Source organism: Myzus persicae, unplaced genomic scaffold (genome assembly GCF_001856785.1).
Source record: "Myzus persicae strain clone G006 unplaced genomic scaffold, MPER_G0061.0, whole genome shotgun sequence".
Lineage (NCBI taxonomy): Eukaryota > Metazoa > Arthropoda > Insecta > Hemiptera > Aphididae > Myzus > Myzus persicae.
The window spans coordinates 170278-197473 of NW_019103965.1; the positions used below are offsets into that span (position 1 = coordinate 170278).

At 30.1% G+C, this 27196-nt stretch overlaps 1 protein-coding gene across 1 annotated transcript in view; it reads left to right on the forward strand.

The window, feature by feature from the left end:
- Positions 1 to 23583, forward strand: part of LOC111036988 — a 43019-nt gene extending 19436 nt beyond the window's left edge. The window contains exons 2-4 of the mRNA XM_022319329.1: positions 18820 to 19009; positions 21056 to 21249; positions 23282 to 23583. Coding sequence (XP_022175021.1) covers positions 18820 to 19009; positions 21056 to 21249; positions 23282 to 23347 — 450 coding nt within the window. The 3' untranslated portion in view covers positions 23348 to 23583. The remainder of the gene's footprint in view (positions 1 to 18819; positions 19010 to 21055; positions 21250 to 23281) is intronic.
- Positions 23584 to 27196: the final 3613 nt, after the last annotated feature.

The following is a 27196-nucleotide window of genomic DNA, read 5'->3' on the forward strand; positions in this document are numbered from 1 at the left end:
ATATACTATTCTGTTTATTGTTCCATCTCTTATTGAGTTTAAGTGTAGGTAGGTCGTATTGGTCGTAAGACCTATTTCTTTAGGTCTTTAAGACAATTAGTTGAGAAAATAAAACTGATAACTTATATTGTTCCAGTTAAAACTAAACATGTGTTTCATTCATGTTTCATTCATGAAATAATTGATGACACATAATATCGTAACTTCGTGTATTTAATTCATTGTACAAGTTGATTGATACCTACCCACTTGGAGAATCGTTGATTTGATATGTATCAATTGCATATTTTATTGCTTGTCAGATTTTCAGCTTAACATTAGTATTGTTAAACATGATTTCAAGTATTATTTATTAAGTTAAGACACGTGCAAATAAGTATATGTTGATATTCATTCAATAATAACCAAATATCTACTACTTTCCAATACCATTTATAAACTCCAACATTTTCTCTCATAAGATAAAATTACTTAATTGGCCTATATTAATTATATTAAAACATAAGCCAGGGTGGTCCAACTGTGGCCTGCTGGTAGAATGCGGCCCTTCAAGCCTTTTTTTGGCTCTCCTAGGAAAACATGTATTTAATAATTTTAGTGTTTGAGGCGTGATAAATTTAAAAAAAATCTAAAGCGGTGGGAGATTGAGCTGTGGCAGTGCTATTGTACTAATCTATACGTATCTATAATGTGATAACTTAAGTATTATATTATATTATTACATAATATGTTTGTTATAAAATAAAACGCGAATAAAAATATTTATTCACTTTGATTCCCTCGTAGTAGGTACTTATAAATATGTAAATTGCCCCCTTTCAATTACAAAAGGTTGGACCACCCTGACATAAATTATAACAATTGGTATGCATTATGGTGGTTATTTTCAGATATTAGAATGATTTCATAAATTGTACTTGGGTATAATAATTATCAGTTTAAAGATTATTCTTAGACATAACAAAAAGTGCTTCAAACTGACAAAATAATTTATTAAATTCAAACAATATTTAATACTAGTATATTATAACTTAACGTTGTTTATTGTTTTATTACAGAAATATAATACGTGCTTGTCGTTTTAATTTAGTATTCATCAGATTATCACGAATACAACTTTTCTATGTACCTACAGGCTACAATGAAAAACACAATATAGCCCGATATACAAACCTATCTATAACCCCAAAAATTGTAAAAAATTAAAAATATATTTAATTTATCGTTATCATTATAAATTACAATTTTTTTTTTTAGGTATGGTTACAATTCGTAGTTATAATAGGTTACAGTTTTAAATTTAATAACATCTTTCTATTATTATACAATAATTCTAAATAATTTTAGATTTTTAAAGAACTTATATAGTATATACTCGTGTGATCTGATTTGAAGAGATATTCATTAATATAACTATAGTATTGATTACATTTCTTTTAAATTTGAGTATTTTATCATATTTTATTTTAAAACGCCTAATTATACCTACATTTTTAGCTATTTATATAAAATCGCTTATTATAAAAAAACCAAGTTATAATTATAATTATAATTATATTAAATTACTTTAATGCAAATAACTATTTCAATAATAGTGTCACTTAATAATAATATATTATTTAAATGTATAACATTTAAAATATTTAATAGATATCTTGATTTACACTACAGAATGTTATAAAATAATAACTAAAACGAAATTACAATTATAGTATAGAAATATACAACTCATCATAGATATGGATAGTAATTTGTTTCTTGTTCATTCAAAAATACATTAAACATGCCATCCATAGGATAATTATATTTCCTATTTGAAAGTTGAAATTAATTGATTTTATGTTTTTTACAAGTTTTAAATGTTGGTACTTAAAGCTAACCAATCGCACTAACTCTAGAAAATGTTATGCATTCACATTGTAGGCAATAAGCATGAACAACAATAGAAATGTACAAGCCATAAACAATTGGCGAATAATTTAAACGAAAGAAGTACAGAAGGTCATGAAGGTTGTAAAATAGAAATGTATTTCAAAAACATGAATGGTAGCAATTAAATGATCAGTTAATTATTGGCCTTTCATTTAATTTCAATAATTTCAGTCTAATGGTTAGTTTGAAAAATTGAAAGTGTAAGCTTTGTGATGTATATATTTATGTCATTTACTGTTCACACCTTTTTATAATTTACAAGGAACCTTAATATTTAAAAGACCGTCAGTTATATTATATATATATATATTATGTCATGTTAGTCCTATGTTATGACTTGCCAAAATTGAACAGTGGTTAAAATTATGCTCTACTGTCAGAATCAACATATTTTATAAATATAATAATCACCTTTTTTTACGTATCTATTTTATATATAAGGTCTACATTATCTTTTAGAAACTGGCACTTTTGATCTTAAAATGTAGCCTAAACTAAACGTGTATTATGCATAGTATCTACATGTATATAGCATAAGGTCAAACACATAATATATTAATAAAAGTATTTTTTTCTATTACTTTTTTTCACCTTATAGGGTAAATACTTAATACTGTATTAAAGGACCCGCTGCCATAAATTGCTTTCTTTCTTCGTCGGTGTATAAATCACCCGAGTAAATTAACAGAAAAACGAAGTGAAAGCCTTGTGAGACTCGCCATCAGTGCGCACATATGCACATAACATTACAGTAACCTCCCCTCTTCTTTGCATAATATTATGTATCTCAACAACTGGTATAGGCATCATAATATAGCTGTTTAAACGCACACGTATACGTATATGTATATTATAATGTAGGTATATATATATTATATATACATGGTACACAAATACTTATAGTTATATAGCATGCGGTATATGCACACTATCCTACTAAGTGATGTGTTGTTATCGTCTATACCTACTATTATTATTGGTTATTTATTAATTATCAGTCATTTATATAGATCCTATACGGGACAATGGAAAATAAAAATATTGCTTATTAGTTATTATAGATCTGTAGAAGCACCCCTAACACATATCTCATTTACATAAATATTGTACATTTTACAATAAATATTTGGTCATACTTACGTGTCCAAATACGATTGACATAAATAATTTATGTTGTACATTAAAGCATAATTTATTAGCATAAAATCTATTTAAATAATTTTTTTTTTTGATTTCCATGTATCTAGGCGTTTGCTTAAAATATAAATAGGGCTTATTGCAATTGAGAGAACATATTTTGCAGAGCTCCTGATATTAGTATTGTGTTGAAAATCTTTGATAATGTACAATAGTTGTATTGAAGTGCATAATGATTTCGTCAGAATGGTGAGTTGAAGTCGAATTCAATGAAAATTTTTCCATTTTTTGGTCATTAGAAATGAACAAATGGTACCATCAAGTCCACCTCAAACGAATCTGATGATCTAAAATATCGACCAGACATGCAAAGTACCTACTCATTTCACAAAATAAACTTGGCAGCGGTACAGAGACAAGTATTAACTACAAAGTAGGTAACACAATACTATGTTATGTTGACATTTGTACCAGTCGAAAGAAATTTTCGTTAATGAAAGTGCTCAGAATGCAGACCTGCCCAACAACCACTTATGGGTTATACGCTCATGAGATAATATTATAATGAATCACATGACATTGTGGACGTACATTTCTTATTAAACACTTCACACCCCTCTAAAAAATAAAAACCATAACATATGCTAGCCTGTGCTGTTATAAATACTAAATTATGATATATTGCGCAGGTCGCATTAAGAGTTAAGCATTATACCTATGAGACTTTAATAATATGACATAATAACATGCGTGTACGATATACCTAATATATTTGTACAAGAATTTTATACGAAACGTTACAGCATGATTCTTGTGTCTCTTGCGTTTTCTTCCCGTTCATGTTTCCCACCGCCGCCGCGGTTGTATCAGGAAAACTGAAGACTTACGTAGGTAATCAGGACGTAACTACTTTATACAATAGTTCTACCGACTATACAGGATAATAAATGATTATTGTAACACTTCACACGCATTATCTGAACAAATATTAACTTTTTATAAACGAGTTACAGATTTTCGTGTTAAAAAATTATCATTATAAGAATCTATAAAAAAAAAAAACGAATTAATACTTTTTGAGATTACAAGTGCTTACAGCTGTCAGAAGAATAACTCAGTATAAAAATGTATTTAAAAATATAGACATTTTACACCTGAGGATGGCGCTCGCTTAATATATTGCACAGTGTTGCGAGTACCTATGAAGACTGTATCATCGGTGAGAGGAAATTATTTTTTTTTTTTATCAGTCCAAACGGTCGTCATCAAGTATGGCGAAGAATGGAACTCTCTGGCGCATCGGTTACTGTAGTGTTTTTGTGTTATATGATAGAATAGTATTTATTTATTTATTATTTTTCTTATCATACTACACAGTTGGACTTTAAAATATTGTATACACAAATAATTTACCTCAGAAAAATTAGACAAAAACAAAAAACTTTTAAAATTTAAGAACTAACTTATGTAAACATAAACAATTAAAAATTGCTTCTATTTGTAATCAATGAGACAACAAAGTATTAAGATCTACTTTTTTACACCATCTGTGACCTAGTAAACTTCGATTTAAGCTATTAGTCTTAACTTATGAATTATTTCATATATATGGAGGATTTGGTGGTATTTTTCCTATTATCATAATTATTATCATTTTCCCTCTATATTGCACTGGCGTATTCATAATTGTCAGGTGTAAAATGAAGCATTTAGAGTGCACATAGAAATATAGAATTTTCCAAGATAGACAACCCAATTCCCTAGAGAATCTCGGGAGGGGGGAATTGTAACAGCTGTTCGCCACTTCCTTGTTAACACTGGTAGGGGAGGGGGTGCTACTACACCTATAACACCTACACACTTTCCTACGTGTCTGTTCGTTATTACTTTATAGTGATTTAATGTACAACCGATATACTATGACATTTTTATATGCATATATTATGTTGTCATTATATAGGCGGATTATGCAACCGGCTTGGCTGCCTGGCGCCACCACGTCTCCAAGCAAAACGTTGCACATAGTACTATTATAGAAGGTACAAAGTACCAACCATATACCAACTATATAACTAGGTACTATACGCTCACACACGAATCCTTCTGACGAGACGGTTCGTTATTGTAACACCAGCGACTGACAGTTGTAATAATAACAATAACAATATGACGTGCCATATTATAATGTACATCGGTATTGTTTGCAATAAAACGGTGGGACGATCGTCATCGCCGCAGGTAATGACTAATGGAGCGATTGTTATAATTAACAATTATAATATGATGTTATAGTGGAAATAACATCTCTAATAACTCATCTAAAAATCGATATTAAGACACAACACTGTAAACTCGTCAATATATGTTATATACTTATAACTTATATGATAAAGCAGATCCAATATTTCTGTGGGCTACAATCGTACGAGAAAAAATGTACGTGTTTAAAACAGATTCATTATCATATTTTATAAATGTACATTATACCTTATACGTATAAAGTATAAACAGTGTACCTGCAGTCTACATATTGAAACAATCACAATCAATATATTTTTATTGGTACTATTTATGAAGTCAATACAAGTCCCAAAAGCTATGGTTCTTGTAATTTAACTATTACGAAGTCAAAACATAATATTTTCACATGCTTAATACTGCTTGTTAAAAAATCAATATTTCATAGGATTCGGTTTAAGAGCGAAAACCGTGTCACTTTTAAATATCAAAAATTAAATTAAAATTTTTCATTTCTTATTTATAATTTCCAATTGTAAACCAATGAAAGTATTAAAATAATTTCCACCAGATTATCTAGAAATTGTCGAAATTTAATTACAGATTTCTAGTATTTTCTATCAACATTCGTGACTTAACGTTAGTTTCAAAAATTACTTATCAAATAAATAAGAATTATTTTTCATTACCATATAAATGTTCAAGATTGATTGAAATATAATAATTTTTGATAATATTTCATTGAAAAAAAACGTTTAAGATGTATTATATTTTGTACTTACTTCGTCGAGTATTTAAATTAGACAATCACAATTTCACTAATCTAATCTTATATTGTGGAGTACCATTTATTAATATTATGTTTTAAGGTTTTTTTTTTAAAGGCATGTTTAACTTTTGACTGACACAATAATATAGACTTAAGGGTGCCTATTACTATTTGCTTTTTATTTTATAATTGTTTGTATATTGTCATAGTTAAGTGCGTCCTCTGCTTAGAAAAATTGAGCGATATGATCATATGATATTGCGTATTATAAAATTAGTTATTATCATGGACATTATTATTAAGTAAATTTCCTATTTTGTGCCTGCCATATTTTACCGTTTATAATGTTATTAATCCATGGCTTTTGCAGACGATAGAAGAGTGCGTTTGTACCTAGGTATAGTAGGTATAGGTGATAGTCACTAAACTGTGGTGATAACTGAACTAGATAACCATATGTACTTATCTACGAGTAATGTAGTTAGGTCTCGACATCACTACGCCATTAAAGTGTCAGATATTAAAGACGTCCTAAACTACTTTAGTACTTTAAATTGCAGAGACACTGCTACAAAGATAACTCTAAGAACGCCCTGAAAATTACACCAATATGATTATGATTTATTACATTCATTATTTAAAAAATACCACAATCATATAATTCGTATTTTTAATACGAATTCAATTAATTCTTTAAGGTTTGAAACACGTATTAATAAAAGCGTGTAAACAATGTAACATTTTAATATATTTTGTGGAACAAAAATAACTGCCCAAGGCAATATGCGGAGAGAGCCGTTTGGAATTATAAAAGTCGGTAGGAAGTTTCCAGTTTTACTATAATATTATTATACCTACATTTCGCTGTCACTGAAAATATAACAGCAACCTACGTGGTGTATAAGTTATATAGTTGGCGATAATTTCTCTGTAGGCACTTAAACTATTACATCCATTACATTTTAAAGACTTTACCTTTGACTTAAACATAGTTCATTTCCATCTTGTTCCAATACGATGATAATGTGAAATACTTGTTTTTACGCACATAGGCTCACTGTCAGACTTACGTGTTTAATCAATGTTTCTAATAAAAATCTATTAAAATATTTATAAAATTTAATTTGTGAGACAAATTGTTATGTAAAATATTTTATAAATTTAAAATTCACCATAATCATAAATCTTACATAAGATTTGTAAATGTTTATACAGAGGGATTATTCTAACAGTTACACTTAAACTGTCTCAATTTTTATTTTTATTTTTGATGGACTACCACTGGCCATTGCGTACATTTTTAATTTTATGTTCCAAAAGAAAATATTTCTTTGAAAATTTCAATGCAAAAATTCAAATGTTGAACTCGGGACTAATTAGTTATAACTTATAAGCATTTAAAGTCTTAATTGGTGGAATCACAGACAAGAATGTTGCGATATTATCCTTATGTCACTCCATTGCGTTCATCTAAACTTTAAATACTTAATGTGTAGATACGATCTAACTAGGTAGGTTTTAATTTTATAATTTTATATTTATGTTCAGCATAAATAGAGTATAAAACATTGGTACAAGTTTTGTGTAGTTATCTCAACATAGTGGGGCACTCTTCAAGCACGTATATAATATTTATAACATATTTTTTATTATTACTGTGGCATGACTTTAGAGAAGGTTAGTTTAGGTTATATAGCTTATAATCGGCCAAATGTATTCTTTAATTTTTAATACATTCAGGGAAAATAAAAAGTTATGAATACATATATTTAAAAGTAATATAGTTATTTTGTTATAACTATTATTTTTTTAAAGTTATTTCGTAGTAAACGTTTAAACAATAAAAAACAGTATATTTAGTGCATCATAGTTTATATGTGTTTTGAACTTCTAGAGTGTCCTATGAATTATATTATTATTATTATTATTTTAGTAAAATGACAAAATGGTGGACTTAATAAGAAATAATTATTAACATTAAACTATTGATATGCCTATAAAAAAATATCGATTGATTTCTACACGACCACTACACATACTTAAATACACTGATTTAGTTTTTTGTATCGTATAACATTTATTTATACTACAGAGTATAGATTGTATGTTATGTAATAGAAATTGTATCTTTGGTTTCATAATCGTTTATTTTAACCACAAAACTTGAAATAAAACATGCATTATATAGAACTTTATATATTTAAATTGTAGTATTAAATAAATATGTTTTTTTATTTTTATAATTATAATGATATCCCGCATACTCCATTCATTCTTGGGTATAGCCATGTGGCATTTACCATTATCATACATACGTATATTAATGTACTGGTTTTTTGTTCATAATCAAGACACTAACCAATGGTGTTTAAAAAAAAATTATATAATTATTATATTAAAAAATTGTATAAATTGTTCAAACATCAAATATGTAACACTTATTTTAACATCTATGGAATATGGCATATAGTAGAATGAGATAATTGTACACACATTGTTTTCTTACTGAGTTATAATCGAATTAAAAAATAATAAATACACAAGTCCACTGCGTGTATATTGCAGAATGATTCATCAGAGTATCAGACATGACCATTTCATATTCTGAGCGGAACGATAAATGTAGTATTGGTTTTACGTGTGTTCTCCCTCCCCCTCTAAGAGCTGTAAATATGATTTAATCTTTAAGTCGAATGTGGGTTCTGATATAACATTGGATGTAGTTAGTACGCTGTAGCCAAGAGTAAAAATACCCAATACCTAATATTGAAATATCACACAAAATTACAGTATTATTTACCCGAAGCAAGATTTTGACGATATCAATTTTGTTTTTTTGTGGTAATTTAAAAATAAATAGATGACTCAATAGAGACTTGACATTTTTATTTTTTACCAAATATTTATATTAACATTTTATAGACATGATATAATATTCAAAATATTCATGATTTTTTAGTGCTGTATTAGAGATTATAAATGTTCAAATAATGTTATATATTATGATAATATTTGCATAATGGTACACAATATTATGATGATATTTTCAAGTATAAAAGTTTGGAAATGTAATACAACATTCTTTGTAAGTAGTTGTACAGCAGTTCAAAAATATCAAAACATTTTTTTTTAAGTGGTATAAGTTAAAATGTTGATAAAGTCCTTAAAAACCAAGAAAGTTTTAAAATTATTTTCAAGGTTATTTAACCTGAAATGTTTTATAATTTTCAAAATAACTAAACTAATTTTAAGAGCTTGTATATTGCTGGACTTACAATTTATACTGTTCTATGGTTCACAGTATTGTTATTGTGAGTTATCAGTGAATAACAATAATACAATAATAGAAATGAATAATACAATACGCATTCACAATATTTTTGTTAAAAATTGTTTCAACATATCATTCTTCTTTAGTGGAAAATTAATTAATTACCGTAGTACAAACAAATCATAATATATCCTTAGAAGAAGGTAGATGCTGATACACCTTCTCATCAAGGTAATAATAGCCCACAGCATTATTCTTAAAGATTTTGGGGCCATGCTGATTTTAAAACTACTAGCTGATTAAATATTACATCTGTTTTATATTTTATGCAAATGTAAAAACATTATTTAGAAGTAGTATCTACACAAAGTATTAGTTACAATATTACAAGTAATCCAGAAACATTTCATTCTAATTTTAATTTAGATGTTAAACGTTTTCAAAATGAAATCAACTGCTTATCAATTTACAGTAAAAAAAGTTCGAATTCGAAAAAAAAAATAAGTTAGTATGACTAAAGAACACTCCTCAAATGGTGTAACAAAATCTAAACAAACGTATTATTAACGGATAAAAAGGGATGATTGTCCCTGATGGTTTCTTTGTCTATGCAGTGTAAAGAAAATGTAAACTATAGCGTTTGACTTCGCGAGGGGGATCCTACCACTATATAATACATACAGTATAGGTACACGGGACCTGTAATGTTTCCCATTCCTATAGAATTTATCCTGCGGTGTATAATTATTATATTTATTATAATATTTTGTTTACGTGTTTTGAATATTCGAACAGTTAGCCGACAGATTTGTTCTTGTAGACAATTTGTTAGGTATTAAAAAAAATCATCAAAAAGCCGCCGACGCGCCTACCTCCATAATAATGGATTCCATAATGTAACACAGGGTGGTCTCATTAACATTAGCCACGCAGTATCCCCACTTGGACTGTTAAAGGAGTACAATTTTTTTTCGCCGAACAGCTTTAGATCGTATTGGATTCCGTTTAATAAAATAGCTTTTTAAACTTGATGTATCATTATATACATCAAAGCCACACGCAACATAATATAAATTATACTTATACTTGAAATATCGTCGATCGGTCTTCATCTGATATAATAGTTGATCACATTTACAGCGTAAACAAATATAATGTAACACAGTATTATGAGACAATCAACTCGAACATGAAAATTACATTTCGTATTATTTATATTTAATGCAAGACATGTGAGATTGAGCAATCAGCCGCTATAATATTATGATACGACGACGATAGCTCCCGGGAGCTTCATAAGTATAACAAACTGTTGAATAATACAAAAAACAAATCGTTTTCTGGCCAATTCTTCGTAGTATCAAAACCAACACCCTGTATAAACCAAGTATTATTGACCTTGATGAAATACCACGATAATGGGCACTATACGTTATAATATCGTATAGGTATATTTTTTGTTAAGTACGATTTGATGTTCGCACGACACCCGAAAAACTCAACCACATATTTCGTTCAGTCGCACGTAATACTGTAATAGGCGCCAGCCCAGCCGTCTATAGTCTCGGCCGTAATCACTTCGCACGCCGACAGTTGCCGCCGCCGCCGCCTCCTCCTCCATCGCAAGGTATACCTATACAGGCGATATATAGTACGCGATTGTAATATTATTATTCCGGGAGAGTCCATCGGCGTTTTATAGCTTTTAATATTATTATTTTTACTCCGCGACCTCCGCTCTGCAATGATTTGTTTTGCGCCTCGGCCGGGGAGCACCGACTCAGGGGGGCGGACACGGCGACCGTGGCATTGGATGTTCGAACTCGCACATCATTATACACGCCCAAAACTGTCACAGACCAGTGTTATACTATTATAAATATATAATATTTTTTATATTTATTATTATAACGACGACCGAAAGACTGCGGGCACGGCGGTACTCGTAGAAATACGTCAAATGGTTGCTGTCCATGGTCCCGTGTGACGTACACCCCGGAGAATTGATTTTTAATTTTGTTTCTCTTCTCGGGTATGCTGCACTATAACGTACAAATAATAGGTTCCGACGGATTTCATCGCGGCCTGTATGACCGAGTGATTTTTCTATTACATATATTACATGATGGCTGACGATATGCCGTGATTTAGCAAAGGCGTATCATTCGGTAACAGCGCTGTATAATGCTATGAAATACGTAGGTATATGTTTTAATCAGGTATGTTTTATGTTTTTTTTTGTTTATCGGAAATTATTCGCTGTACTTAAAATTCAAAATAGAATGCCGTCATTTAGATTAAAGCCGGTAAATATTCGGCTGGTAATAAACGATGTATGCATTTCATACGTTAATATTATGGTTTGTTTATTTCGCCAACCGGTCAGTGACTATTAGCAGGTTCAGAACACTCGACACGCAATTAATATCTGCGAATTTAATGGAAAGTTATACTAGAGATGCGAGCCGATACTCATTTTGTCCATATCTTATATTCAATTATTCAAACGTGTGATAAATGTCCGATCACCAAATTTCACCTTTATATTTTCGTGTTAGTCAACAAGAAGTTGGCCTAAGTTTAGTTCTCGAAGTATGAACTCATTCGTTTAATTTTTTATTGACATTTTTCATGTTTAGTTTTATGCATTTTACGCTTTCTAAAATACATTTTGTGTCTTACTATATTTATTACATATCATATAATATATCTCTGTGTTGAAGTAAACAATATAATAATATTAAGTACTGTAGTTGTACTCCAAAGACCATTCATTTTATGATTCATTTACCTAATATATATTATTATATTATTGCGCATTCATTTGGTGAAATTTAAAACTGTTCTTTTAAAGGTGTTCTCTTATACTTTATCTACATAAAATCATATATGTGTATAAATGTATTTATAATTTTACCCGAACACGCGTCATAACTCAATTATTAGGCATCATCTCAGAGGAACTGACACGGACACGGTCCACCCCTGCAGAGTGTGAATTTAACATTGAATGCATGGATAGTCGGCAAACACATTAGAAGTGCAGAATATAACCTTTGCGCTATAATTTAGGTATGGGCCCCGGAACAAAATATAGGTGCGACCCAGCTGGAATTTCTTGGCCAAACGACCGTTAAATCTGACACTGACCAACCCTGCGTGTAGGTCAGTCAGAGTGTGCAAATGCGGCCGGTATATGGGATTTCAACCCACGATTCTATAATATTATTCTTCACGTCAAACACTGACGCGGTAATCACTAACACCGTTAGATGATATAATCATCACAAGCTCTCCTGTCCTAATTATCCAACAGATGTGTTCGCATTATATGGACGTGTACATTACCCATATAGTATAATATCTAATTCGTTCTATTCCAGTAAAAAACTGTTTTTTTTTTTACTTACTTAACGCCAAGATATTGTGATTGCACCACATACACGTAATATAATATTATACACGAAAACATTAAAAATATTTTTCGAGAGCTGTATTTTAAAAAAAAAATTATCTTTACTAGCTCTTTACGATCTCCGTTTGCTTTATCTGTGTTGGGCTTATATTTTATGTGTATGATATGGATGCCGTAGGTTAATACGGATGATTGTAGATGAATAGACCCCCCGAACCGAAATCAAGTATCCCGGAGACCCGGATAACCTAACGTCAGATATGAGCGCTGTATCTACGCCCCCTCCCCGCACAGTCCGCACAGATGATTGCGTGTTTTGAGATTTTTATATATTGAAATTAATTAATTTAAATTCCTAATTTTTATAAAGGATCACATCACATTACAACAACATTCGTCCTTGATTTTAGTAGAGTCAAAATATACAGAGTGATCCATCAATCGTGCTCATTGCTCATGCCATATTTTCCTTTAATAATGATTTTTTTAAAATTCCGATTTTAGATTCTGAGCAGAGCTATGCCTATTATATTGTTTTTACAATGGGTGCTTTTTATCTGTCGTCGTTTTACGGTTACAGAGCAGTACAAATGCTTCGATTTTCAACTTTTGCAGTTCATAGTAGCATATTGGATCTAGCTGGTACTTGTAAGGGTAGTGAACATAACATGAAAAAAAAATTAGGGGAAACCTAAAATCTATTTCTTCTAGTCTTAGGTTTATAAAATATGATATTTAAGTATAAAGAATAAATAGCTCACGAAATTGTTGTTCGGACATTTTTCTTTATTATAGACATTTGAAGTTAACAACTTATTGGATGAAGAATGATTCTCCTTTGAAAAAAGATGTAGGATTCTCCAAAGGATACTCTTTGAATGGTGTACAAATTTTAATAATTGAAAATTTATAATTCTTAAGTACTTTTACTTAAAATTTTTCAAGAATAAGAATTCGAATAACTTCATTATAAAAAGAAAATTGGGGTGAACATTCTTGGTGCACTCTGTATACTTTGAAAGATCAATACGATTTCTATATATAATTCTGGCATATATATTATATTTTGTCTATATATATCTGTATATGTTATCTATTATGAATTTTGGTGTATGTAATTATATTAATTATTATTAGTATATATACCTAGTACCTACCTAGACTATTTCGTTCGAACACTATAAAAATAAATCGTATATTTCATGTAAATTATGAATCTATCTGTGGTAGTATTCTGTACACAGAAATTAATTGCCGATACAACAAAGACTTTTTATTTAAAATCATAGTTTAAAAATTATTACTCAATCAATTTAAAAAATGTATAATGTAAAAATATGTAATGTGTCATATATGTTCAAAAGGGTTTATCCCATATTAAATATAAATATAAACATAATTGAATTATTTCTTATAACAACAAATTTTGCAATCATATTATATCATCATTGGACGAATTATTAGAAAAATAATAAGTAAATACATATACTTAACCTGTGAAAGAGTTGGGGAATACCTATATTTTTTAACTGATAAATTTTCGTTCTTTTTTGTTAGATTTTTTTTCATTTTTGTGACAGAACAGTACTTAGAAAGTATTTGTCTTAACATTTTAAATTTCATTTTCTTAAAATGGTAATATAGTATTAAATAAATGGAAGAAAAACATGAGGTACACCTAAGTTCATGATGATACTATGTAGGCACTGATGAACAATTTATTGCATTATAAAACTGTTTATAAAATTAATCTCACAGGTGTGCAATAATCATGTGGATATTTATATTAGATATTGTTGGATGTGTAATGTACCTATAACCTACCTCTACCGATGACTGTTTATTATATGATCATAGTGCATTGTACGCATAACAGTTTATTTGTGAATCGCAAGGTAATTGATTTTTAAAAATATATTGTGTACCTAACACAATATAATATTTTATACAGTATGGGAGGTCGAAGGTAACTCTCTGTGTTTCATGGTGTAAATAATTTTATGAATAATATTCCCGTTATCTTTGATTCGATAATTTTTTAATACGTTTACTTAGATAATATATCTCTTGTAGTCCGATAAAATGAGTAACTACGGATTACGGAGTTGATTAAATACCGTGTCTATTCGAAATCGTCCATTATTATCTACACTGAATTGCGGTATTCCGGAAGTGCAAGTATTATATTATATTCTTTCACAGAAATAATTGCATGTTTCGTTGAATTATAAATGTGTAATGTGTATGTAGCCGTGTAGGTATATATTAATTGGAAAGAAAGTTAAAAGATAGGCAATAGCTATATTTTGTCGAAAGGTTTTTTACTTTTAATTTTTAAATTGTTTTATATTTTAATTTTAGGAACCCTCGTTCAAAAGAATATTTCAAAGAAAAATATTTTACTAAACGTTTATTTTATTTTAATAAAGTATGTATTCGAATTCATCAGATTTAATCTCTTCAAAACAATCGTCAATAACAATAGACGTAACTGTAAATATATTCTTTCATCGACCACAATTATTTCAAAGTGTTATCTTTAAAAAAATGCTATTTCCATTCGTTCTAAGAAGTATAAATATTTAATACTGCTAAACCCGATCCATAGAATTCCATGCTTAAATTTACAATATCACTTTTTGTAGTATATAAAGTCATTTAAACCAGTACATTTGTTTTTAATTTTTTAATTGTGTTTGGATAATACTTGGCAAAATGCAAGTGAAATTATGCGTGAAAACTAATTTTTTTGTTGTTGTATACATTCAATTCTGAAGCCGATACAATTATAAGTATTTTCGATTACACCATTTGAATTATTACATTTTTTTTTATTATTATTATGTAGTATATTATATTATAAGTTCAAAAAAAAAATTGAGTACCTCAGTACCTTCAAATCCTAAAAATTAACATTTATAATGATATATTGTGCTGAACATTTCTAAAAATTAATTCAACAAAAATTGGTGTCCCGTAAACATATAATATTATAACAGTTACGATATTTATAATAAATAATTTTAGTCGCTACTTTCGATTAATGTGCAATTTGGTATACCGGTGGTAGACGATAGGCCATTATGATAATAACACCCAACAACTTAATGACACACATCTGTCCAAGTTGGAGGTATGGTGTAAGTTATTTTATTGTGCAATCGTAGCAATTGTTGAATAATTGCAAATCGAAATTCTAAATATATTGTTTACTGCAGCTAAAAGATTGAAAATGATATGCAGAATCGATTGTATAAATCATTACACAACAAACTCTAAGCGTTTAAGTTTCCATTTGAGTTTCATACCGCCAATAATATCAATGAATTAGTATCGTTTATTGATATTGCACAGTGACCTTAATAATAGGTATCTTCAGTGTTTTACTCTGTCCAACACACGAATATTGATTTTTACCAACAGTAGTCAGCAATACGTAGTATTATCCCATATGCCTATTGACCAACAGTTTCGACATGATGTTTGAAAAACAACTACACCCATTAATCGTCGCGATCACATATTTTTTTAAATCTCTGCGAGCGGGTTTCCAGGAAGTTTGTTTTGACGATCCAGTTTAAAATTTCACATTGGTGAACATCTCGGAGAAACTGTATTTTGTACTCGTGTTCTATAATACACATAAATCAGTTGACGTACGATCGAAAAGAAACACGCCATAGACAAGACGACGACGATACTATATTATTATGCCAATGGATCTTTTATTATTTTCAATTGTCGTGTCTGTCGACTAGATGAGATTATATTTTATTTTCATCGGCCTTTAGTCTGTAACTATAATAGAGATTATAATTTTTTACGGCATACGGCCATCGTACGGTCACAAGTTTACAACGTGAGGTACCATCTACCGTTAAACGCATATTATATAATGCATGGCGTTACACTGCAGTATCACACGATTCCGAGGAAACCTTTCCGGGGGAGCTTGAGGTACGGAAAAGTTTTCTTCGTTTGCTCGACTGCTGCGGGCCACCAAAATATTGTTTTACTACCTGCCTACGGGCACCTCTGCGCATATTATTCTGTTCGGCACTGCGTATTTTCATTTTTCGCGTAGACGATAACATGCGCCGAGTTATCTTCCCGGTTTGCGCGAAACGGGTTTTTTCGAGTACATATTATACGCGTATAAATAATAAATACAATTTAATACGTAAGAAATAAACGTCTCCACGACGTAACGGTTTACGGTCGGCGATCTGCTTCTGCCTCGGCCGGTCGTCGTCGGCGATGCTCGTAGTTTGCGCGTGCCCGGAGGCTGCGATTACCTACTGTACGCGATCTCTAGTTTACGACCTTAAATGCAGTAATACGATTTTTATTATTGGCCGCGTGTGTGAAAATTTCACCCACGGCCTTACGCAAGGTCACAGACAACCGTTACACGGCGGGTGTAATTTTTTTTCGATTCCGCGCCGAACCGTTTATAATATATTATTATATTATTATTAGGCGCACGCATGTACGACGACGGCGGTGGTATAATCTATATAGTATATTATATACAAGCGCACACACATGAATACACACGCACACGGGGGAAACGTCATTATAATATTATGATAATTCGATTAATGGCGTACGATCGTTAGCGTTTCACGGCCGGCGTTTAATAATATTATATTATGAGTTATTATGACGCTGCGCCATCGAGTGCGTCGCGTTATGCGCGCGCTCGCGGACGAGTCGAATCATAGCCGAAACACCGCCAGCGTTTGCGAAAAATAATAATCTCAAACTGTGCAAATGTTCGGCGAATTAGTTGCGAATTCAATGGGCGACCGCAGTTCTAGGAAATTTGAAAACAAACGAAATATATATTTTTTACGTTGGCTCGTGGCTTATCCTGCAGGCTGCACGTCACAAACACGTCAGCTCGGCCGCTGTAATGTTTGACACGCTTTTTTTTTTTACATCATAATTATTATTTGCTACATCGTCTGGCCACATTAGGGAGGGACCGACGGTCATGCATGCGTGGATTTCTCTCAAAATATCCTTTTGCACTTGAAGCGTGCATACTATATACAGTTATATAATATATTATTTGCTATGCAATAATACCTACGTATTTTAAATGGTAGGTACTGCGTCATTGCCGCCACCGATTCGCATTCGTAAATGTCCAAGTTTGAATTTTGATTAAAAAGCCCTCTGGCTTGAGTTTTATTTCCATAAAATAGATTTACTGTGATATCGTTTATTTCGTTACGTCGTCAGACTTGTATGCTGTTTGTTGACCTAACAATTAAATATTAAAATAATGTTTTGGCACTGCACAGGCGTCACCCAGCTGCCAACTTACTGAGGTCCATCTATTTTATTTTAACAAACAAGACAATCACCGTATGATATAACGAGTGCACAGCTATATGATTATTTCACGGTTAACGAGCACGGGATTACTAAAATTAATAGTAAACCGTGAAATTAAATTTGACACTTTCATTTTTATAAAGATCACTTAAAGAGTTACAATAACATATGTAACAGATTGTTTTGATAGTACCTACAAAAAAACCATAGTATAGTAAACACCAGCAAATTATATTTTTGTACAAATTGTCCACGTACAACGTTCTACGGACACTAATTATCGTGACTAAGTTTATAAATAATATTTCTTTAAATTTTGATCACTAGATACTACAATAAAGAGCACAGATCATTTATACACTAAGAATAATAATTATAATATAATATAATATAATATATATAATATCTGCAATTTGTGCAGTGACTCATTCCCTAGTTTTAACATTTTTGATCGTTTTTATTTATGTCTGGGGGTACTGGCTTGTCTCATATTTGTATGCATTGGACGTATTGACATCCATAGCGTTGACCTTATTCTGGATGATGATTAGAGTTGACAATGTTTAACAGTTGGATCAGTTGTCGTGTATTGTCTGCCATTTGTTGTTTCTAATAACTAAATTATTAAAAATTAATTTTCGATTTAAACTGTTTAACATACAACGTAAAGAAAACGTACAACTTTATAAATAGTTTATCTCGTATATGTTTCAGATGACGGGATCTAGTGATCAGACGATTAAGCAATTGCTGGCCGGTTTGGTATTCGAATTCAGCCTGGAACAGCCTGGTTATTATCTGGGCGGGTCATTAGCTGAGATTGATGAAAACTCCACCATTGATTTTCTTGTCGGAGACATCGTGATCGTGCAAGAAGACCAATTCAGTTCAGACCAAAAGCACGGTAAATAATACAATATTGTTGTATACGTACGTTCGCCCTTCTTTGTTTATATCATTTCACTTGTTTGACGTCCGTGCTATAAGAGTTGCCTACATGAGTCGCCCGTAGTTTCATCGTACGAAGAAAATATTTCAATATTGTATAAGAATACTACACAATACCAATGCCTTATACCTAATAAACATAAAATTAACACAATATACATTAAAATTGATGAATTTTATTAAATAGACATTCATTGAATTTTTAACTACATATGAGTCAGTATAATATAATGATAATTTTAAATAGATATTCTATTTTATAACTTATACAAATAAAGCTAAACAAAATTAATCATGGATATTGATTATTGATTTCATTTTAAATTCTGAGAAGGGCGAATGTATTGATTTTCAATGATGTGTGGGTTTTTTTTTACATTTATATGTTTTGGGCTGAGTAAAACTTCGGTTTTCTAATCGATTTTTACAAGTCCGATTTCCTTACTGCTTAGTTTATTTGCCATAGGAAAGCAGAGAAACAAATTTAATTAAATCCATAACAAAATGTATCATGCTACTAGATATTTTTGTACTGCACTATACCTAGTAAAATAATATCTACGATTCCTCAATTTTCCTTTCAGAGGAAAAATATCTTGTAGTTTATTACTATTTATAATATATACAAAGGACGGCGTTTTGGGTTGGAAGATTTTTTTTTAGTGGAAAAATGCAGTAATCATCAACTGCGAACTTTCTGGTATCAAATTGAATCTAGTGATATTTGAATTTTTTTTTTTGGGGAGAAGGTGGAGAGGCTCCTGCAAAATTACTTCAAAGCCATATTATATATACATAGTACATTATTATGTTCTAGATCACCTGCTCCTAAAAATATGAAAGAAATGGTTATTAAGATATTGAGGGAATGTTATTGATTTTATTATGGTTGGATTAGAAATCGTTTATGTTAATTAGGTACCTATAATAATTATAATATAATATATTTTAAGTTAAAAGATACTGTTGAAAAGGTCTGAAAGGGGGGCTGAGGCCTCTTCCCTAGATCCACAACTAATCTAGTTGATATTTTTGTGAGGGCCAAATTAAAAATTCTCAGTAATTAACAAAATAATTGAGAAAAAAACAAAAAAATAATTTGAACATTTGTTAAAATTTTAATATTATTATTAAAAGAATTGTTTGGTAACCGACACCGTGGTTACCAAATAGTTAGACTGTCTTAGCTCAGAATCGTCTATCATTGAGTACAATGATTTATCATAAAAAATTAACACATCCATTACAATGACCTACTGAATGACGAGGTACACTTTACCTACTGCACAGTTCAGCGGTTACCTACTTGACGGCTGTTTAACTATGGAATATGATGAATATTTAAATAATTATTTATTTTCAGTTAATTTTTTTTTTACTTCAATATTATGTCATCGTAATTCTTAATTAGTTAACAAATTGAATGAAAGTGTATGCATTGAAATGTATGAACTTAAAACCATAATTAATGTAACTTATATTTATAAACTTTTATCGACCTTAAAACATATGATTTTTTGGTCTACGAAGTCAATAGTTATAGTCTGTACTATTCATGTAATACTATAATTATTATTAATATTTTTATTGCAATCATTTGGTTTCATTTTGGCGGTATAGTATAATTTTTTGAATTTAATCAATATATAGTATCTAAATGTGTGCTTAGAACACAGCTGAACTCTCTAATTTAATGTGGTGAATCTGTATTCTGTGGATGTAATATTATGTCTAAGCACAGCCACGTAAAATTATAAAAATAATTAATCCTTACAGGACACCACACTTGTGCAAAGACATGGTGTGTAAGGTTAATAATAACAAATCGTGTAAGTCTAAAATCTTAGAGGTGAAGTGAATATACATTTTCTGAAATAGATCAGATCTTGAATAGACAAGTGTCAGTATTAATGTATATTAAGTAATAACTATAATTTAAATGTTGTATTATATAATATTATTGAATAATTGAGTTTAAGAGTATGTATTTTATTTTTATTAGAAAACGATGGAAGATATTGTCTTACTGAAAAATTCATTTACGATGAGGTAGCATATATTACATGTCTGAAATCCGCCAAAGAACTATATGGGGAGCCGTTGCGTAGAATGGACATATTGTCTATTGAAGAATATGACTTAATATTTGAAAAATTGTTGAAAGTAGCTGATAAATGTAGCCAAGTCATCAAAGAAGTAAGTCAATTTTCGTTTAGTATTAAGTTCATCGTAACTAGAAATTAAATTATAATATTAATTGTTCTAATATTTATTTCAAATGTCTAGTACCTACTATCTATACCCACCTAATGTTTAGTCATAATTGGGATCGTTTTTAAAATGTTATGAATGATGATTTATCATTGTCTTCACATTTATTCATTATGATAAATCACTATATTGTATATTTGTATTGTGTCTATGTTATATTGTTATGTGTAGAGATGAATGAAGTATGACGAGTGTCCGACACTATTTTTTAAATATTGCTAGCAATTACTTTTTTTTCATTTAGTATTTGACTCGTTGGAATTCTATTTAAATAATTTATGCTTATATATATCACAACCTACGCTCATTTGCTTATTGTAGTATCATTATGTTTACTGCATGCCTCCATTCATTTACTATTTAATTTTTAACTTCAATGAATTAAGGTTCATTATAAAATATTAAATTCCACAGTGGATACTCAGCATATTTTTATGATCTCATTCATTAATAAATACGCACAAAAGAAAATAATAATAAACTTATATTTAATACATATTATTTTACACACCCCTTCAAAACATAACAAAAAAAAAGTAGATCTTTACAATAATCAGTTTAATTTGTTTTTCTCATATTATAATATAAAATACGTCACAACAATTGATAAACATGATTATTTAGTCAGATGTATACATTATCTGATAGATAAAATTGATGATTTATTCAAAAGAAAAAATTGTTTTTAAATGCATATTTAACTATAAAACATGATTTATACTTATCTGACCGAGCCACCTTCAAGCTGATGGAATATTATTTCATGTTCTAACACCAACGTGTACATTTAGTTGCCTACACGATGCTCCTTGTGCTGAATGTCTCGCTAACGTTTTAGTAGATTTTAACTTGTACTAATGAAAAATGCAAAAACTGAACGACTGTTGAATGTTGATCGGTCTTTAATTTACATATGCTGCATTTCAGTGTTTTATATTATGAACAGCATTTTTATTCGATCAATATTAGTAATAGATCGGTAATTCTATGATTATTAGTTATAGTATGATATTAATGAACGGGTACTGTACCTATTTAAAGAGGTCGGGAGGTGTTCATAATCCAAAATATTCCAATTAGCTTAAGGTTCACAGTGAAACTAGAACTCAACATTTGAAAATGATATTTTAATTTTAGTGACAGTAAAAATTAAAAGAAAAAATTGTTTAAGTAGAATTTCTCAATAAAAGTGAAAAAAATTGTTGCAGTAATCGAATTTATAACCAAAAAAAAAAGAAATTGCACTAAACAAATATTCGGACTTTAGTAAATCATTCATGTTTTTTAATTGTTATTAACCTATTAATAATCTAAACGGGCATTAGGAAATTGAAATAAGTATTGGTGATGAATAAAACAATAGAAAGACAAACACATCCTGAAGATTTTCATCCTGTATTCCTGTTTTAGTGAAAGAAAAAGAACCTTGCTCATATACTTTTAAGTTATGGCTAATAGGTGAAAGTATGCTGGTGTCGGATCACACACGAACACAGATAATGTGTGTAACATAATTTCAAGGAATACACCCCCTAGCCGTACAGTGACGTTCAGATTCTATCGTCATCTAAACATAAAAACTTATTTCCCAAGGCAACTTGTGACGGACCAGTTTTTAATTATAAAAATCTTATCCTGGTTTTTTTCTTATTTTCTTTGTTTTTTTTTATAATGAAATACAATTATATTGTGTTCACTTACTTCTCATATTTTTTTGAAAGCTGAGCTTACATATATCCTGATGATGATTCAACACGAGGATAAAGGTTTATTTTTAATTTGATTCAGAATTTCCACAGTGTAAATTATAATTTAAGTATACTACAATACATAGGTATTCGTTGTTATTATTAATATTAAAATTATTAAAACTATTATCATGATGGGTTTTTAATGATAATTTATATGATATTATATAGTATATACCTAATGGAAAATATATTCTTTTATTTTTTAGTTACAATCTGATATGGAAAATTGGGATCCAGTACTTGCACAGATAGGTAAGTGTAATAAATTATGAAAAAATTATGTTATATTAAATTATACTTACAATAAAACTTAAAGTTGATATTGTTTATATTAAAATACGTTTTGTTATTGTAGTCTATAAATAAGGATTAGTTTAATGTAGAATGAAACATGATTCTGCATTTTTCGGTGCATACTATAGTTGGGTCCCTACTCCCTAGCACTGAGTTAATCACCTTGTTAAGCCTTTAAGTAATACACTAGCTGGGTCCCGAATTATATTATGTGTATTAAATTACAAATATACAGTACAAACGGAAAAATATTAAAATTTTAAAATCAAAAATTTTTTATCAACAATAATTTAAAAAAAAACTATAATAACAATCGAAATTTTCTTATGCCTATAAATTGCTTAAAAAGAGTCAAAATATTTTGGAAAATGTATAGTGTATTTTAAAATGCTAACATAAACATCGGTGAATATTGTTATTTTTCTTAATGTTTTTTTCCTCAATGCTTTGGAAAACTACTGAAAAATGAAAATGTTTAATTTTCCCTATCAAATGCACTAACTAGATTCACTGGGAAAATACTGGTGGGAAACCAGTAAAACATTCATCGCTCCGCTTAGAATCTTAAATACATATATAATATAAAATGAAATATAAAAATATCACTTTGGTGAAAATCAAAATGTTTCCTCCGTATTATTGATAAATAATTTAAGCATTAATTCACTTCGTGTCAAGTATAAGTCTGCCGAAAATATAAGTCGATTTGATTTTGTATAATTCATGTTTTCACAGTTTAATGAACATGCTAAAGTGATTTTAAAATCATGTTTAATATTTTATAGTATGTATTTTTAGTATTTTTTTGTTTGTATTGACTACTTTTATCACATTTTTTATAATTTTAATAATTTATATTTTTATTGCAAAAAAACATTTTTACCTATATCTGTGGGTGAAAATAGATCACAGTCATAAGTCTGTTAAAATGGGAAGAACCAAGTTAGTGTAATGTTGTAGTAGGTACTTACAGAAAAAAATACAGGACTCTGCAGCTAGTATACGAATTTTAGTTTCTGGACCTAACTCGGATGCTACCTAATTTTCATATGTAAATGACGATTCAAAACAGAAAATAATAATAATTGCTTAGAAATAATATATTTTAAGTTCAAAAGAAAGTATACAAAAATATTTAGAGGCAATTTTATGACCTCCCGTAGAGAGTTTTATTTTGGTGTAGGAAAAAATCCAATTTAAATAAACGTATAACCATCACAAATACATAAATTCAAATACTTTAACTGAATATTAAAAGCTATAAAATATGAGTTACTTTTGGTTTAAATTGTTAAAAGAAATAAAAACTGAGACAAAAAATAAGTCAAGGTTAACTGTTGATTGGTGAAACTTTAAATACTTATGTATTAAAATTGTATAATCAATAACTAATAACTATGTACTATATTGGTATCTAATTATATGAATTATTTTTACTAATTGAGTAGATTAAAAACGATTTAATTCAAAATTGTTATAATTTGTTACCTATATGGGTAGGTACCCTCTGATTGGGAAAACATAATAAAAAATGTGATAAACATTACATAACTATTTTACACTTTTGCTGTGAAATGCTGACATAATAATATCGATATTCAATGTATCAAAGTAAATTATTTTACCATAATTTATTGTGAATTGATTGGTATAAAAATAACTATATTAATATGATGTATGTTACTTCTTAACTTAAAAATGTATATATTTTGAAATAATTTTATCGATTTACGCTTATATAATATTATTACACGGGGCTAAATATAATTTACCTACCTAAGCAAATTACCTATGTGATATCCAAAGCCAGAACAATAATGTTATAATTTTATATGACGTGCCTAAAAATCCAAACCGTAATCTCTTCTATTATAATGAGCGTTATAATAATCAATGATATTATAAGTATTGCTCATAAATGTCAAAGTGATGAGTCATAAAATGTAGTGTTACATAACTTTCTTCAATAATCCAATACGGTTAAACGGAACTACAAGACTTGTACCTATTATTTTTTTTCGAAAGGGCCGGGCACGCGGATGATTCTTAGCATTTAAATCATCGCAATGGAATGTTCTTCGTATCCGATGTGAATGAGATTTAAGCAGTGTCGGTAGGGGAAGTGTCTTGGGAGTTGGGACATAGTGAGTCACGTCTATGAAACAATTCACCCAACGTGTATTGCATTTGCGCACAGTCGCATACCGACCTTTGATTATCGGCATTTTGTACTCCGCGCCATATAAACTCGTATAGGTCTTCAAGAACAATCATAAAATTTCAATAACGGTCTGAAGTGCTGCAGGTATTTCTGAAACACGTGATTATTATCACAATAATAATACATTCGAGTATAATATAATAGCCAATATGGGCAATAGATAATCCTGTATCCTTGCATTTTATGATCACGATGACACGGTTTAACGTGTCAACACTGAAGACACCTCCGAGGGTTAGACTAAACAATAATAAAAAGGAATATTAATTAGGCATGTTTCTATCGGATTACCGTAACGCACTTACTCGCCGGCCCGTGTGTATGTGTACACGATAATGATTATGCAATTGCGCTTGCAATCCACTCGACCCTTTAGAAAGGCAAACCATAGCTGTAGGCCATTCGCACACCGAGCCGCAAGTTTATTTCCAGTTATTCTGCTTCGATATTTTATTGATATTTATTACTTTTTTCCGATTTTTATTATTCGTTATCAGCTTTTTACGATTTGTATAATAGCATTCATAATAGAATATATAAATATATATATTGTACAGACATGATAAGTAATATTATTACTGCTGCAGTAATGTAATCGCACCGGCAAAAAGTATATGCACATTGTATTAACGACAAGGAACTTTCGCCGCCTTCCTCATTACCAGAAACAATGGCTTTCGGGAGCCCCAGGGCTGTGCGGCGGCGGATGGAAAGTGAAATCATCGCGGTTGCGCGAGCTCGGGATTGGGCCAATATAATATATAATATATGATAATAATAATATCGTGAACGGTAAAAACCGGTTGTGCACTTTGAATATTATGCTTTTTTTGTTGAACGGGATGGAAACATCATATCTACCGCCGAAGTCTTCGTTATTATATTATGTATTGCGTAGGCAGGTACATCATCACTGCTATTGTTGACTATAACACGATATCGTAAGCCGATACGACTTAATGATAGTAATACGCCGTTTCCAAAAAAAAATTATTCGTATCGACTACCGGACCATTGTTAGTGCATGGTCGCGAGTGAAAGCTCCGATATACACGGCATGTATATATATATATATGTATACGGTATGTATATGCACGCGTACAGTATAATATAGTAATATATACAGTCGCCGGGGGAGGAGGAAGTATACTTATTTGAAAATATAATAACATAACATATTTATTGTTATTATTATATCGTCATAACATTATATCCGATTAACGTTACGCACCTATTATTTAATTTTCGAATATTTTTCGCTCGTCCGGTTTTATTAACGCCATAAACACCGGTCGTCGAGCCCATGCAAAATGACGTACCGCCATCATGTATTATGCGCACACACTGCGAACGCCGCCGATACAGCTGCGCATACCCCGAGGACACGAAAACGCGTTTACCTGTAATTTTTCGGAACGCATTCGCTTTCTTTCTTTCTTTAAGGTGTCGTCGCTGCCGCACAACTCGTTGCCTCGCGACTACAGCTTTATGTCGACCGCTGTGTAATAATAATTATTGACCACCGGCCGCCGCAGCTTCATTATGATTATATTATTATATGTCCGTACAGTCATGTGCTTATGGTCCGGGCGAACGTGCGGAGAAA